Raw genomic sequence first — 15204 nt, 5'->3', positions numbered from 1 at the left:
GTCAGGCGTGCCGGGGTGCCTGCGGGCCGGCCGCTGCGCTCCTCAGACGCCGGCTCCATTTGCTGACCCCAAGGCCTACGCGCCCGGGGCCTGCGCTCCCTGCAAGCGCCCGGCCCAGGGTGCCCGGCGGCGGGCCCAGGCGCAGGCCGTGTCCGGGAGGGGTGCCCGCGGGCCGGGGTGCAGCGGCCGTGCCCCCCGCCCCCAGCCCGCCGCGGCGGCGGGGGCCGAGCCGCCGGGGCCGGCGCCGGGCAGGGGGTGGGGAGCGCCCGCCTCTCGCGGCTCGCAGCCGGGTGCCTCCCGCGGGCGCGGCGGGCCGCCTGGCGGGCTGGCTGGCTACCCAGAGTGCAGCAGGCAGGCGGCGGCAGGCACTGAGCTGCCGGCGCTCTCCCGGCCCGCCGGCGCAGCGGGAGCCGGGCCCAGGCGGCGGCGCGGCCCAGAATGCGAGTGTGAGATGCTTCCCCCGGCAGCGGCGCCCCGGGCCCAGGCGGCGGCGGCCCCCGCGTGGATGCGGCTCTGGAGCCGGCGCTTCGCCCTGCACAAACATTTCTATAGGACTCATTCGCCGTGCTGAGGAGATCGGCCCGGCCCGGCCGCCTCTCCCCCTCGCCGCCTCCTCCGCGCCGGGAGCGGCTCCCTCAGAGGCTGCCGGCCCGGCCGGCGGGCATGGAGGGCCCTGGCGGCGCCTCGCCGCTCACCCCCGCGCTGGTGGGCCGCCTCCGCCAGGAGCACGAAAAGGTAAAGGCCGCGGCCGCCGGGCCGGGCCGCAGCGTGAGGACGGGGGCGCGGCGGGGGCCCCGGGGCGGTCGGGCCGGGGAGGGCGGGGGGGAAGGGCGGCTCCCCCGGGCCGGGGCTGGGGGTAGGGTGGGGGTGGGGGTGGGGGCGGCGGCGGCAGCCCCCGGGTGGCACGCGCCGAGGCCTGCGTGCGCGGGCGGGCACGTGACGGCGCTGACGTCATGGCCGGCGGTCGAGGCGGGCCGCGGCTCCCGGCGGGCCGAGGCCGGGGGCAGCCGCAGCGGCCCAGGGACCGGCGCTTCCCCGCGGCGAGGGGCCCGGGCGGGGCGCCGGCAGCGTGCGGGCAGCGGCGGTGCCGCGGACGCCGCCTTCGCAGCGAGGCAGGGCGAGCGGCTGGCCAGGGCCCGGCGCGGTGGGGCCTGCGTGAGCGCCGGGGAGCAGCGGGGCTGCCCCGCACCGCCGCGGCGGCGGGCTCCCTGCCCTCCCGCACCTCGGAGGCCGTTACGGTTACGTCCGCGCCGCGCTCTCCTGAGCGGTGCTTTTCGCCCGCTTCCCGCCTCCCTCTGGTTTTTCCACTGACGGGGCCAGTCCCACACCTTCCTAACCGCAGTCCTGCCGGTGGGCCCCGCGCCAGGCCCAGCGGGTGTCCGATCGGGTCATCTCAGGGGCCAGCTTGGGGCGGGTGTATCAAAAACTAATTGTCCAGGACTAGCCTTAAAAAACATTGATTACGGTTGAAATGGGCGTGAAAGAGCCAAACGCCTCTGCAGAAGCGATTCCTGAGTGTTTGGAGGCCGCGTGTGGCCATGGTACAAAACTCGAGCTACTTTTCCCGCTGATGACACCTGTGAACTAAGACAAGTGGGCCCTGCTGGTTTCACGGGCACGGTTTGGGGCTCATAGGCCCCAGCCTTGCAGCGAGCTGTCTGTGGGTATGGGAGTCACAGCGGAATTCACGGTCATGTTCAGCGTATTACTGGCACAAGTACGTTTGCCCAGTCTACAAACTTTCCAACTTTCCTGCTTGTTTCTCTCATAGGATTAAATTTTTTTAAAGCTGCTTCTACAGATGCACATTAGAGCTCTTGAATTATAATGGAAGACTTAATCTTCAGTGTGTATTGCTTTGGCACACGCTGATGTTGTTAAAGAGTAAGAAAACTGAATAATGCGTACGTGGTGTATAAAAATGTGCCTTGTCTGGAATACTGTGTGCAAAAACGTGTCTACTTTTGAATAGCACACTAGATCATTACTAAAAGATCTGCATAACCAACTGACCGTTAATGTGGATGAACGGTAAGAGGATCTGCTGGAATATTCCGCGTTATCCATTCTGCATGGATAGTAAGCCATTATACCAATAATTGGTGATAGTAACGAGTCTGCTTGGGCTCCTTCAGTTAATTTTCAAGGTGGTAGAATTTGGTGAAGGATGGTTTCTCTGGCACATTAGTGTCAGTCAGGCCTAACGTGTAAGTGAATGTCTGTCGTAACCACATAGAATTATTCCCAGTTCATGGTAAGACCCCTCTGTAAGCAAGTTTAAGACTCTTCTTAAACAGATCTGCTCCAGTGGAAAAGAGGCCCAGGAGACCATTAATTAAGCCTCTGTTAGGCTGATGTACCAAAATTATATTTTATCATAGGGAAACTTTACATAATTTCTGCAAATTGGCTAAAAAAAATTGAACACTTCAGCTTCAATATGAAATTATACTAAAGAACTACATATCTTGGTTACAATGGAGTGTCATGATGAAGATATAGTAGACTTTCCCTCTATGCAATGAATATATATAATTGGATTACAACAGTATTTTCAGTTATGAAAATACTGTATTTTAAGATGGAGGAGGTCTTTTCATTTCAACTGCCTCTTCTCAGAGATTCATATTTTTCTCACAAAATTACTGAAGTTGAAGGCTCATGTTTTGGTCTTAGCACAAAGATGAGTGAGAATTAGCTATCCAGTGCTTTGGTAAACTAGTAATCGTAGTATGAGTGTCATAACAAATAGTGAAGTTATTTAGCCAGAACTATATCTATATATACTGGCGTTTAAGCTGGCACATATATTTCTCTTAATTACTGTGATGTTGTGCCGTCCCAGAGATGCTTGATTAAGTATAAAGAAACCTATTTATTCCCATTAGTCTGAAGGCAACCTTTAGTGTAATAGTGAAATACGGCATTATCTATCTGCAGAATTAAAGACAATAATTGAATCACGGTTGGTTATTTTAATACCCAGGCCATTGTACAACCCTGGTTCGGCTGTGAGTTTAAGCTTTTAAGTGCTAAAGAGCTGCTCTGGAGGACATGTGAACTGAGGCTTCCTTCCTGTTTAAAAATATTAAAAGAACAGGATGTTCATGACTTTCTGTCTTTAATCTGATTGATGCTGCAACTTCCAGGTTTAGGACCCCTGGTGAAAAGTAATTTTAATTCTTGTTTAGGACTGCTTGCCTGTTGGACAGATTTCATCTTGTTAATTTGTAGTGATAGTAAGACCAAACTGTTAAAAGCAATTTTCAGTGCTCCCACTAAAGGCACTTTGTATAAAAACATGACTTAGAATGTGTATCTTGGGGATAAATTATAGAAGAATGTCTAGTAATTTTCATGATAAAGACCATCATTGGAAGCACAGTGCCTGCGTAAAGTTTTGAATATTTCTGTAAGAAGAATATAATGTATGTATCATGGGTTACTTGCAAAAGCAATATATGTTAGCTGAAAATACTGCGTTAAATCTATTGCAAGTTAGTACAGGAATTATAAAATGAATATTTAGATAGGTGGATTCTCATGCTATAGAGCCTGCATTTAAACATACTATTTGATATACATTTATTCCTGCAATCAAATGGGTTGGGATTACTAACTGATAGGAAGTTGACAAGTCAGATCTGTATGATTTGGTAAGACTTGTGTAGACAGTTCACAGTGGGCTGAGACGTTCTATAGTTTCTGAGATGAAGATGCGCATAATGGGAGATACTACAGAACCAATTAGACCCAGGAGACGTTTGTAGAGTGCAAACACAGGCATGGAGAATCTAAAGGATTCCAGTTTTAGCTAGCAATATGGTGTTTTGGGTTTTTTGTTTTTTTTTTTTTTTTGATACTGTACTGACAAACACATTTTTTTTATTTTCCTTTAAGGAAAATTAGGACAAGGAAGTGGCTCTCCTGTCACTCATCATGACAACAAAGCACAATTAGATTTAATGCAGCTATTACCATAACTCGGGGCCACTGTGTGTTATGACATATTCTTAATTTTTATGAATTTTAATGGTGAAGCTGTATAGTCTTTAATTTCCAAATTGTTTTCAAGATCCTGAGTACTTGTAGGTTTTTTAATAGTTAAACAACTTGTAGGTGGGTTATGGGGAAACAAATCACAGAAGCCTAAACTTAGGCTCTGTTAAATTGTTTTCTCTTCTTTTGGGGCTGGCTGCTTCTGTTTAAGTCTTTTTCAAGTACTATCTGTGCTATAAAATCAGCAGCTTGGCAGTTTTAAAGCTCTTCCTGCAGTCTGAAAAAGAGCAGTGAGACTGAGTAGGGTCTTGTACACTCCACGCTGCTGGAGGAGCCACTGGAAATCTGGAACTGCTTGCCTGCAGGCTTAGCAGATGAGATTCAGTGTGCTTTCCAGTGCAGTGTCTCCCAGGGTATTGCACTTTTTTCAGCCTACATCCAAGCTAACAGAATCTAGAGAAAGCCTGGGTACAAGACACCAGTGTAGTGGGACTTCATTTTGCACACTAACTGTTTGAGAAAAGTTAACAGAATGCTTGAAGCTTGGTTTGACGTGCTCCTTTTTAAAAGGACCTGTCTGAAGCTTCATTTGCCGTATTTCTTTTTAAAAGCTACTGGGACAATTACTTCTTAGAAACTAGTGATGGCATTCACTCTACCCTGTCCAGTGCATTTTTTGTGATGATGGGTTCAAGTAATGTTTTCTCATGTGCTGCTTTCAAGTAAAAGGGATAATTCAGTCATTATCTGGAAGCTTTCAATGTAATATTTATTGTTCCTCCAGTGTTAATTGATCATCAGTTTTACTTTTTGTGCTCAATATTTGTCTATGTTCTTATTAGTATGAATTAAATACCCACTAGTTTATGTAGTCTCAAGAATTGTGAAATAAATTAACAGATCTTAAATAGGTGGTTTTTAAAATGGTAATTAAAGTAAAACTATTCACAAAAGAGTTTAAAGAGCATTGCCTTTATTCTGGAGTCATCAAGTCGGTCTGTGTTTTGCCTCTTTGGTAACTAAAATGTGTAGTTGAGATTATATCCACAAAATTTTGATGTTACTAAATGGTGCTGCTCCTGTAGCTGTCTACGGATTCTGTGAGTAGGTGCAGTGACCAGGATACTGTTGGGGAATTATCTTTAGTATCTTCGGAGGTCTCTATTCCAGAAGCTATGGTCATAACCTGTCTTGGATTGACTTGGGTACCCCTTGCCTTGTGTATTTCTTTCCTCCTTTGAGACTGTGAAATTGTATTTTGTTTTAATCTGAAGCTTCATCTTGCAGATGGACATGCTCACTTGGAGCTTGCCATCTTGAGGCCCTCAGAGCAGCAACTGCACTAAGACTTTGCTTTTTGATAGTGGAGCATTAGGGCACTGAGCCACACCATGCAGCTGCTGGTTTTGTGGTCCCTTTTGCCTGTTAGCATAGGCTGCAATTTCACTGTCATAAAAAGGGTGAATCCCTCCACCACTTCTGTGCTAACACTTGTGATCAGACTGCTGTGGGGTAAGAGGAATCCAGTAACACATGCCAAAATTGTCATGTCAGATGCCAGCGTGAATGTGGTGGGAGAAATGCAGAGCCAGTGATGGGTGAAACTGGGCTGGCCCTTTGAGCTGTGGCCATGCTCATACCAAGTTAGAGCAGTTGTGAGCAACCATCTCAGTCACTTGATCAAAAATTTCATAAATAATCACACAAGTTATCCGGGAAGAAGATGACTTTTAATTTGTTGAACAGCTTTTTAAACTAAAGGATTTTTTTGTGACACATTGTTTCTGCCTTTCAGCAGTTTTAGGGTGGCACATTTGTGACGCTGCTCGGTGACCTTGGCTGGGATCCAGCTTAACCCAAAACTTTGTTGTTGACTTTTTTTCTTCTTTTTTCTTCCTGGATTATTTTTCAGCCAGTGTGGTTCCCTAATGTGGTTGGTTGTGCAGCATCACAAATGTCTGCCAGCAGATTGTGTCAGGGTGGGTAGGATAAGACAGTGGAACTGAGCAGCTGGAGACAGGGAGGGATGATGACTGGTTTATGCAGGACTGCAGCTGCACTGTTGAACCACAGCCTGAAGGTATGTCTGTGAGGCAGGTGCCACAGCTCGTCAATTTTAAGCTAGTTAACTCAAATATTGCTAGCAGCGTAGTTGTTGCACCATAGACTACACAGAAACTCGCAAAACCTGCTTGAGATGTTTGTTAAGTTAGATCATGGGAGACTCTGCTGGTCTGCTGCTGTCTTGGTACCTGAGCTAGCTTGGATAAGGTGTAGCCACATGAATGTATTTTCCTGAAGTAAGCTAAAATATTAAGTTACAAGTTCCTTAGGTCTGTGTCAAGATGAAGTTACATGACATGGATACTGACTTGCTACCAGGGAAATATGAGACTTTACTGCAGTTTGTTTTTTGCTTGCACCAGTTTAGTTGGTTCAGGGCTAATTAAATTAATTCACTTAGGGGAAAAGTCCTGCTGCCTCCGGGATTTTTAAGTCATAGAATCGTTAAGGTTGGAAAAGGCCATTAAGATCAAGTCCAACTGTTAACCTAGTACTGCCAAGTCCACCACTAGACCATGTTCCTGAGTGCCACATCTACATGTCTTTTAACTACCTCCAGGGATGGCGATTCCACCACCTCCCCGGGCAGCCTGCGCCAATGCTTGACCACCCTTTCAGTGAAGCAGTTTTCCCCAGTACCCAATCTAAACCTCCCCTGGTGCAACCAGAAGCTGTTTCCTCTTGTCCTATTGCTTGTTATCTGGGAGAAGAGACCAACCCCCACCTGCCTGCAGCCTCCTTCCAGGCAGCTGTAGAGAGCAATAAGGTCCCCCCTGAGCCTCCTTTTCTCCAGGCTAAACACCCCCAGTTCCCTCAGCCGCTCCTCATCAGACTTGTTCTCCAGACCCTTCCCCAGCCCCGTTGCCCTTCTCTGGACACGCTGCAGCCCCTCAGTGTCTGTCTTGGAGTGAGGGGCCCAAAACTGAACAGAGTATTTGAGGTGCAGCCTCAGCAGAGCTGAGTACAGGGGGACGATCGCTGCCCTGGTCCTGCTGGCCACGCTATTTTGGATACCAGCCAGGATGCTCTTGGCCTTCTTGGGCACCTGGGCACACTGCTGGCTCATGTTCAGCTGGCTGTCAACCAATACTGCCGGGTCCTTTTCTGCCAAACAGCTTTCCAACCACTTGTCCCTAAGCTTGTAGTGTTGTGTAGGGTTACAGCTGACCCAAGTGCAGGACCCAGCACTTAGCTTTGTAGAACCTCATACAACTGGTCTTGGATGATCGATCCAGCCTGTCCATATAATTCTGTAGAGCTTTCCTTCCCCCAAGGAGATCAACAGTCCTGCCCAACTTGGTGTCATCTGCAAACTTGCTGAGGGTGCACTCGATCCCCTCGTCCAGATCATTGACAAAGATATTAAACAGAACTGGCCCCGATGCTGAGCCATGGGGGACACCAGTTGTGTCCAGCTGCCGACTGGATGTAACTCCATTCACCACCACTCTCTGGGCTTGGTCATCCAGCCATTTTTTTACCCGGTGAAGTGTACGCCTGTCCAAGCCATGAGCAGCCAATTTCTCCAGGAGACTGCTGTGGGAAATGGTGTCAAAGCCTTTACCAAAGCTTAGGTAGACACCATCCACAGCCTTTCCCTCATCCACTAAGTGGGTTACCTTGTCGTAGAAGGAGATCAGGTTCGTCAAGCAGGACCTGCCTTTCATAGCCCCACGCTGGCTGGGCCTGATCCCCTGGTTGTCCTGTACATGCTGCGTGGTGGCACTCAAGATGGTCTGCTCCATGCTTGTGGTCCTGATCCCTTAACCAGTCATCCCAAGACCCTGAGGTCTCGATTGCCTTTGGACTTCTTGTTGTAACTTCATTGCTACCTACCTGAAAAATCAAAAGTGTATAATAATCTGAGAGCCGTACCAAGGTAGGAAGCTTTCTCTTCCCATCCTTAACCCAGGCCCTAGGGGGCCAGCAGACTGCCCTAAGTGGGTCCTGTCTGCATGTTGTGCCTTCTGTTCCCTTCGGAAGGAGTCTCTTATGACAACCACCCATCTTTTTTTCTTTATGGAAGCAGTTCTGATGCAGGGCGTAGGCCAGCTTAACCTTGGTGACGCCTCCTTGGTAGAGGAACCATCGTCCTCATCATTGTTTGGTTCCAGTGGCAGAGCCACGTACCCACTGTGCACGGGCACCTGGGCGGGTGGGGTGGTCACAGGACACGTGCCTGCTGTGCGGGGCAGGACCTCATCGCCGCTGCCCCCCAGCCCTTCAGGCGCTGTGTTCAGCCGGGTGGAGAGAGGACAGGGAATGCTGGACCATGCATCCCGCCTGCCAGCCGGGCCTGTCTCGGGGCAGGCCGGCTGCCATTGCAGCAGCCTGTCTCTCCGTGGTGCTCCTCAGCCTGCCCGTCTGCCCTGGCGCGGCGGAGTTCCTCTCCACGGGGCACGGGGCACAGCCGGCCGCCCAGCACCTCGGTGGCTGCGTGCTCCCACCAGAGCTCTGTGGGGACAGCCGTGTCCCTCGTGGTGCACGCAGCGCTCAGAGAGGCCGCGGTTTGCTGCCGGGTGGGTCCCTTGCCCCCCGGCCAAGCCATCCCGTGCCCCCTGCACCGGCTTTGTGAGGTGAAATGGCTCCCAAAGGGGGCTGACAAAGGGCAAACCAGCATAAAGGTGTGGGGAACCCGTGGGTGGCAGTGGGGAAGCAGGGTGCTGGCTCGTGTGCACTGGCTGTCACGGCGGTGGGCTGCCGTGCCTACGTGTGCCACGCTCACGGCAAGGTAACGGAGTCAGGTCGCTGCGTGACCCGTATCCACAGCAGGGGTCACAACCTAAAACAGTCTGAGAGGGCAGAATTTCCCAGCTGGCAAAGAAAAAGATGAGGTGATTTCTGCCTGTTTTAGAATTCTTCGATGTCTCAAGTAGAAGTTTTAAGCTCTCCAAAATAATTTTGGTCAGAGCTTCTATTAATTATTTATTGTGTTTATTTATTGGTGAATAATAGTTATGTACTATTTTTTCTGCAAAACTGAGAGACTCACTTGTATGTACTCAATTAATATAAACCCAATAGATCTTCACTTGTTTTTGTGTAAAGAAAGGTAAAAATTGTCATTATATTATTAAATAAGATTTTTTTCTTTTAGCAGTTGTTTGCCATGATTCAGATTTCTTTCAGTCTCTCTTTTCCTTCAGTATTCTTTCCAAACACATTTCTTTAAAAGGCAAAAGTTTCCACCCAAAGGGGGATTTATGTTAATAATTTGTTGAAATGCAGTGTTTTTGAGTAATATGATTTAATAAATGAATATGAGAGCTCAGAAATGCTTTCTTCCTTTTCCATTAGATCATACAGTGTGCCAACAAACTGAAGAACTTCTAATAGTTTTATTTCGTTTTTTGATTGAAAATGGGGCTCTAGGAAAAACAATTGTGCAAATGTTAATTCTGTCTTTCTCCATCAGTGATTGCTGTGTTTTAGGCAAGTACTGTGTAGTTTCCTAGAGGAAAAAATGAAAATTCGTTTTAAATGTTTATTTTGTGTGTGGCTTGTTACATCCTTGTTACCAAGAGATGATTAAATATTTGACCACCCGTTAGTGTTCTTCTGTAATGTAAAGTCATATTGTGAGCTGGTTATTTCATCAGTAAACTTCTAGGGTTTGGGGGTGCGACAAGAGAAATCTCATGCATGAGTTGCGTGGCAGAGTGGGTTTTGGTACCGCAAACATTTACAGATGGAGGCAGCTTATGTGCATGTACCAACTGCAGTAAATACTCGAATGTGGAAGGTTAAGCAGTTAAAACTGTGCAGAGTTGGAATCATCTGAATTAGGTCAGTAGTGGAAATTACCTTGGATTTATCATGAGCCTTACAAACGTGGATCTGCATTTCAGAAAACCAGCATACACCTCCGCTGTAGTTCGTGGAAGGTTCTGAACAACAGAACCAAGGTTGAGACTAAGGTATTTACACAGTCCCAAATGGCAGGGACAGTCTCCTGAAGGCAAATCATTGGTTTTAGACTTTATTAGACCCTTACTTTAATTACCACCTCATTACTTGCTCTGCTTCCACAAAAAGTATTCCATACTGTCATTTTCCCTAAGTAACTGGAAATGTGATTGAAAGGGATGTTTAAAGTGAGACTAATTCAAGATTAAATAGTCACAAATTATATTATTGCTACATGTAAACAAATTACTTGCATATCTGATTTTATTCAGATTACTTTTCAAGTGGTAAATAATGCTTTATCACTTATATAGTGCTCTTACATCTTTAGAGTGCTTTTCTCACATTAATTAATCATCATTAAACACTCTGAGGTGGGTAGGTTAATACTATTATCCCCATTTTGCAGATGAAGAAATGTAGACTGAGAGGTTCTGATTTGCTCAAGGCCATATAGAAGAAATAGAATCAGAGCTGGGATTAGATCGGTGTCCCTAGCTTCTAATTTCAGAAGACCAGCCAGATTGTGAGCCACAGTTTGAAGCAAAATACTTAAGTATGCATGTAGAAACAGCACATACTTACCTGGCCTCTTAGATACCTAACCTGCAATTTGTTTAAATGGAAACTTTGCTTTTATGCCATGCTGCGTATTTCCACGTTCAGACCCACAAGTGTGGGAATAGCCTCTCATCCATTTAGGAACTCTGTCTAATGTCATGTGGTATTTTAATTTTCATCATTTTCTTTAAGATTAACTTTCACCTTAAAAATACCAGTTGCTAGTTCTTTAGACTTGAACGTAACTGTGTGACTCAGATATAGCAGGTTTAGCATTGGTACCTGAAACTGTCTACGGATGATACCAGTACCAACTCTGTTGCTTCTAATTTTTCATGAGCTGGGACACAAATGAAATTCTCACTCGGCACCTTGCCTTATTGCTGTTCTGAACAGATGAGAGAGAGAATTCACCTTCAGTGTGCTAAAACCATCATCTTTGTAGGCAGTGCCTAGCTGCTTAGTAGAGAGTGAGACCGGCATGTACGCACTCCACCTTGGAGAAGTACCTACATAAAACAAGAGTCTCGGACTGGAGAGGAGAGCAGAACTATTTGTGCACCACCTTGATAATCGGAAGCACCACAGGGAATTATATTCAGCTGTTAGTAATGGGAGCATGTGCAGAAGCAACAGGTAAGGAAGAGTGATGTGGAAGAAAGAGATGCCCTTGTACGTGAGGGTGATGACCTGCCTGCTGGGGAAAGGTAGGGTGATGTGGAACAGGTTAGAGACCCGTGGGCACGCACAGGTAAGAATCAGCTTCATGCTACAGCATCCTTCTCACCTGTCTTCATTCCCAAGGAAACATTGCAAGTGATAGTTGTGTGTGGCTTCTGATCCTAGCCCTGTTGCTGACCAGTGTTAGTGGTTAAGCTACTCGGCTTCCAAAATCAGTGCAGTGCTTTTCATGGAAAAGTTTCTGAGCTTTTCAGATGGAAGATCCCAGAGAAGGTGGAGTATGAATAGATACATTGGAAAGAGAGAAAGTGTTGCATACAAAAGGAATTTTCTGCTTTCAGATAGCTAATGAAGTCTTTGGCTGTATGATACAAGTTGTTTAGGGTGATTTGGAGTCACTAGCCTGCAGGCTGCCTTGTGCTTGGATTGGCACGGGGGAACTGGGGGACAGTGACTGTAGGTCTGAATCTGATCCTCCTGCTCTGCTGTGACTCTGCTTCTGAAACCTAGAAACGAGATTCCCTAAAAGCCACAACGTACACTTCCCTTTAAATAGCTCAACCTAGTAGTAATGAGAGCAGAACCAACACATAATCTCCTGCTTTAACAGCGTGGTTTTTAATCCAGAAGTTATTAGGCTTTGGGTTACAGGTGCACAGAGGTGGGCTTGCTCATGGAGCTCCCAGGTACGGCTCTGTCCGGCCAGGGGCTTGGGAAGCCCTACATTTTAACAGGTTGCTCTTGGGGGAAAGGAAGGAAACAAGGTATTTGCCCATTTGCTTTCTGTTAAGACTATGGAATGTGTTTCCTGACAGTGGATCCTGTTTTAATAACCAGACCTATGATGAGGTAATGTTAAGTTTGAAGCCAGAATATTTTAATAAATATTTTAGTATGCAGATAAACCATTGATAAATGTATGCATTCACAAACTCATACATTTTTATACCTAAAAGGGGACAGTTCAGAGTTTATTGATACACTTCCACTATGGTATCTTAAAAAGTACTGCATAGTTGGTGGCACGAAGTGTCCAGACAAATTGAAGTCAAATGAACAAACAAACAGGTCGTTCATTTTATTTACCCTGAAAGGAATTTTCATTCTTAATTGTAACTCTAGATATAAATTATGTGTGGAAGATAGACTAATAATTTTCCTCTGTTTGATTAAAGGCAAAGAATCAAAGATTTGTTTATATATTTATCTATTTGTTTCTTTGCTGTGATAAGACCAGTTGTTATCTAAACAGTGGGACTGACCTAATAAAGGACATATGCATAATTGATCTCCATCTGTTTTTCAATATTTATTTTCTCTCTATTTTTGTAATAGAGCTCAGTTCCAGAAGTGCAGCCTGAAACATTTTGAAGGTGGTATATTTTAGCGCTTCTGTAAAAGGTCTCATTTTATGCTGGCCACTGAAACGAAAAGGTTTGTTGTTGGTTCCATCCTTTAGTATCCCTTCAAGAGAGATTATATCAAAGAAGAAGAATTAAATTAAAATTGATTGGTGTTATTGATTTTTCTTTTCCTTTTTTTTTTTTTTTTGAGGGGATAAAGGGTGATGGAAACAGCATATGCCCCTGTGCTGTTTTACTGATGGACTATTTTTTAAAAACATACAAAGCATATGTGGCCAATTTACATATTTACTAATTAAAAAAGCTTCCTGGCAACATTAAGTAGACTATCTTCTGTAACCTTTAACATTGTAGCTAATGGATATAGCCTGGAAATTTTCATAGAAGGTCCTCTAAATAATGTAAATGATTATGAATATGTAACTAGTTAATATGCAGCTACGAAAGGATTATCATGTAGAGGTTAATGAACATGCTGCTCTTATGGTTTGCAGGGCTTTTCTTTTTGTGCTTTTTGCTCACTTCATGCATGGAGAGTCATGTGTTAGGAATGGAAAGCTTCCTGTCTTTTCCATCTTCATCTGTAATGGGGCAATTAAACTCGAACTTTCTTAAAGGATTTCATAAATATTTTTGTGTGCTTAATTATGTTGTGTACTTCACAATCACTACCGAATTTGAAAGAAAGAGGGGCGCTGATAGACAAGGCTCCGACTCTTCTACTTGTTAGTAGTGGGCTCCATTGTGTGTTAGCATTGTTACCAAACGTTTCTGTTCCTTATGATTTATACCTTTTACGGAAACTTTACTCTTAAAATGGTCTTAATATTAATAGTATGAATTAGATTTTTGAGTTGATGTCCTGTAGAAGCCTGTATATTTACTCTTAATCTTAAAAGTAGTTAGCTTGCACATTAAGGGAAGTATTTGCTAGGCATTTGATTTATGGGAGTTTAAAGCATGTGATAAATTTAAACTTGGCTTACGCGGGATGAGCTACCTGGCTGAATTTCCTGATGGATTATGAAATAACGTAACCACAAATGTAGAGCTGATCCTTTTCATTTAAGTACTTTACTCTGTTTAAAGAATTATTAAGCTCACAAAGTAGTCCCATTTTTTTTTTTAACTCCTATATGAGTAGAAAGTGCAGGGTCTGAGATCTGTTCTGCAATAACTGCACATATGCTAACTGAAAAAAAATATTGTCTTTCATTTTGTTGTTTGGAAAAAAAAAAGAATTATCTGCTCCAGTGATTTCAGTGGTACTTGAATGTATGTTATTGTTTTCCCTGCAAATTTTCTCATTAATTGCTTTCAAATGTTAGCATTATTTTGGCTATAGGAAAAACAAAATTTGTGGAAAAAAAAATATCCAGAAAATGCTTATATTGAGAAGATGTCTAGACATATTTAATTGCCTCATGGCTTCATTGCATTTCATATAATTGAATGAAATTGTTTGTGTTATATTTTTGGTAACCATTATTCAGAGATCAGAATATGTTTTGAAAGAGAAAATCTCCACGTAATTATGTCAGAGAAGGTCACAGGTTTCAGCATCTTGTCTGTTTGCTATATCTACACAGTCTAAAAATAATACAGTTAAAAAAGAGAAAAAGTATTTCATTTTAACAATGGGCTTTATCTTGTAAATTATTTTGGATCACTTGGAAAAGCCTGTGGCATAAGGAAATAAGTAAAATACTCTGATTAAAACTTCCTTTTTTTGACACCCAGAAACAACAAAAGGGAAGCCAGCAGCCCATAATGGTGTCAGATATCCCTGTATTTAAACACCACAAAATTAATTTGCACTTTTTCAAATTAAAATGGCCAGTAGAAACATTTGTTGATGTACTGATAGAGGAAAAAATGGTTTTGGTGCTGTGGGGTTCATTTGTTTTTGTTTTTTAATGGTTGAGTATGGAAGTTACATTGATGTCTTATTATAATTTATGTTGTTTTCTTATTCTGCAAACATGTAACACTGAAAATAGATCTGCAGATTGCACAAAGTACTACTTATCTTATACTGTGTGTCACGTAATAGTTATGGAGCAGGTATTGCACCAAAATACGAATTGAAAAGCTGTAATTTTTTTCTGTGGTTATCAGTCTGCATTAGTGTGTGATAAAGTGTGCTGCTTAAGAACTACCATTCACATGCCTTTGCACTGACAAATAAAAATGTATATAGAGACACTACTGAATCTGTAAAGCTACTGTTCTAGTTTCTGATGCATTGACATTGCAGCTGTGTGCTTAGCCTTGTTTTTTCATGAGTAGTTATCTGTTTTAATGACAGGTGGTCACTAGCTGCCAAGAAAAAATCCAGCACTGGTAAGTGAATAATGTTTGATTACATGCCTAAAATACTGATGAGTAACCTAGTTATATTTTAGTAAAGTGTTGCTATTTATTCTAATGATAGCCAAATCCTACTAGCATGTTGTGGGAATTATAGTTAGCGATTGCTCAGAATTGTTGCAGTGTACTCTCTTTAAAATGTATATATTTTCCAGTATATAATTACTTTAAATCACAAGTACACTGAGCCTTAGTGTTTATACTCCTGTTCTAAATACCCAGCTCATTCGTTGTTTTTCCCCAAGTAACCTTGTGGGAT

The 15204-nt window shown here is 44.5% G+C and overlaps 1 protein-coding gene across 1 annotated transcript in view; it reads left to right on the top strand.

The window, feature by feature from the left end:
* The first annotated feature begins 481 nt into the window (after nucleotides 1-481).
* Nucleotides 482-15204, top strand: part of URI1 (URI1 prefoldin like chaperone) — a 44634-nt gene continuing 29911 nt past the window's right edge. Inside the window, exons 1-2 of the mRNA XM_080410802.1 lie at nucleotides 482-735; nucleotides 14884-14918. Coding sequence (XP_080266928.1) covers nucleotides 664-735; nucleotides 14884-14918 — 107 coding nt within the window. The 5' untranslated portion in view covers nucleotides 482-663. The remainder of the gene's footprint in view (nucleotides 736-14883; nucleotides 14919-15204) is intronic.

This window comes from Falco punctatus (genome assembly GCF_963210335.1).
Source record: "Falco punctatus genome assembly, chromosome: 14".
Taxonomy (NCBI): domain Eukaryota; kingdom Metazoa; phylum Chordata; class Aves; order Falconiformes; family Falconidae; genus Falco; species Falco punctatus.
This window is presented reverse-complemented; position numbering and strand designations above follow the sequence as displayed.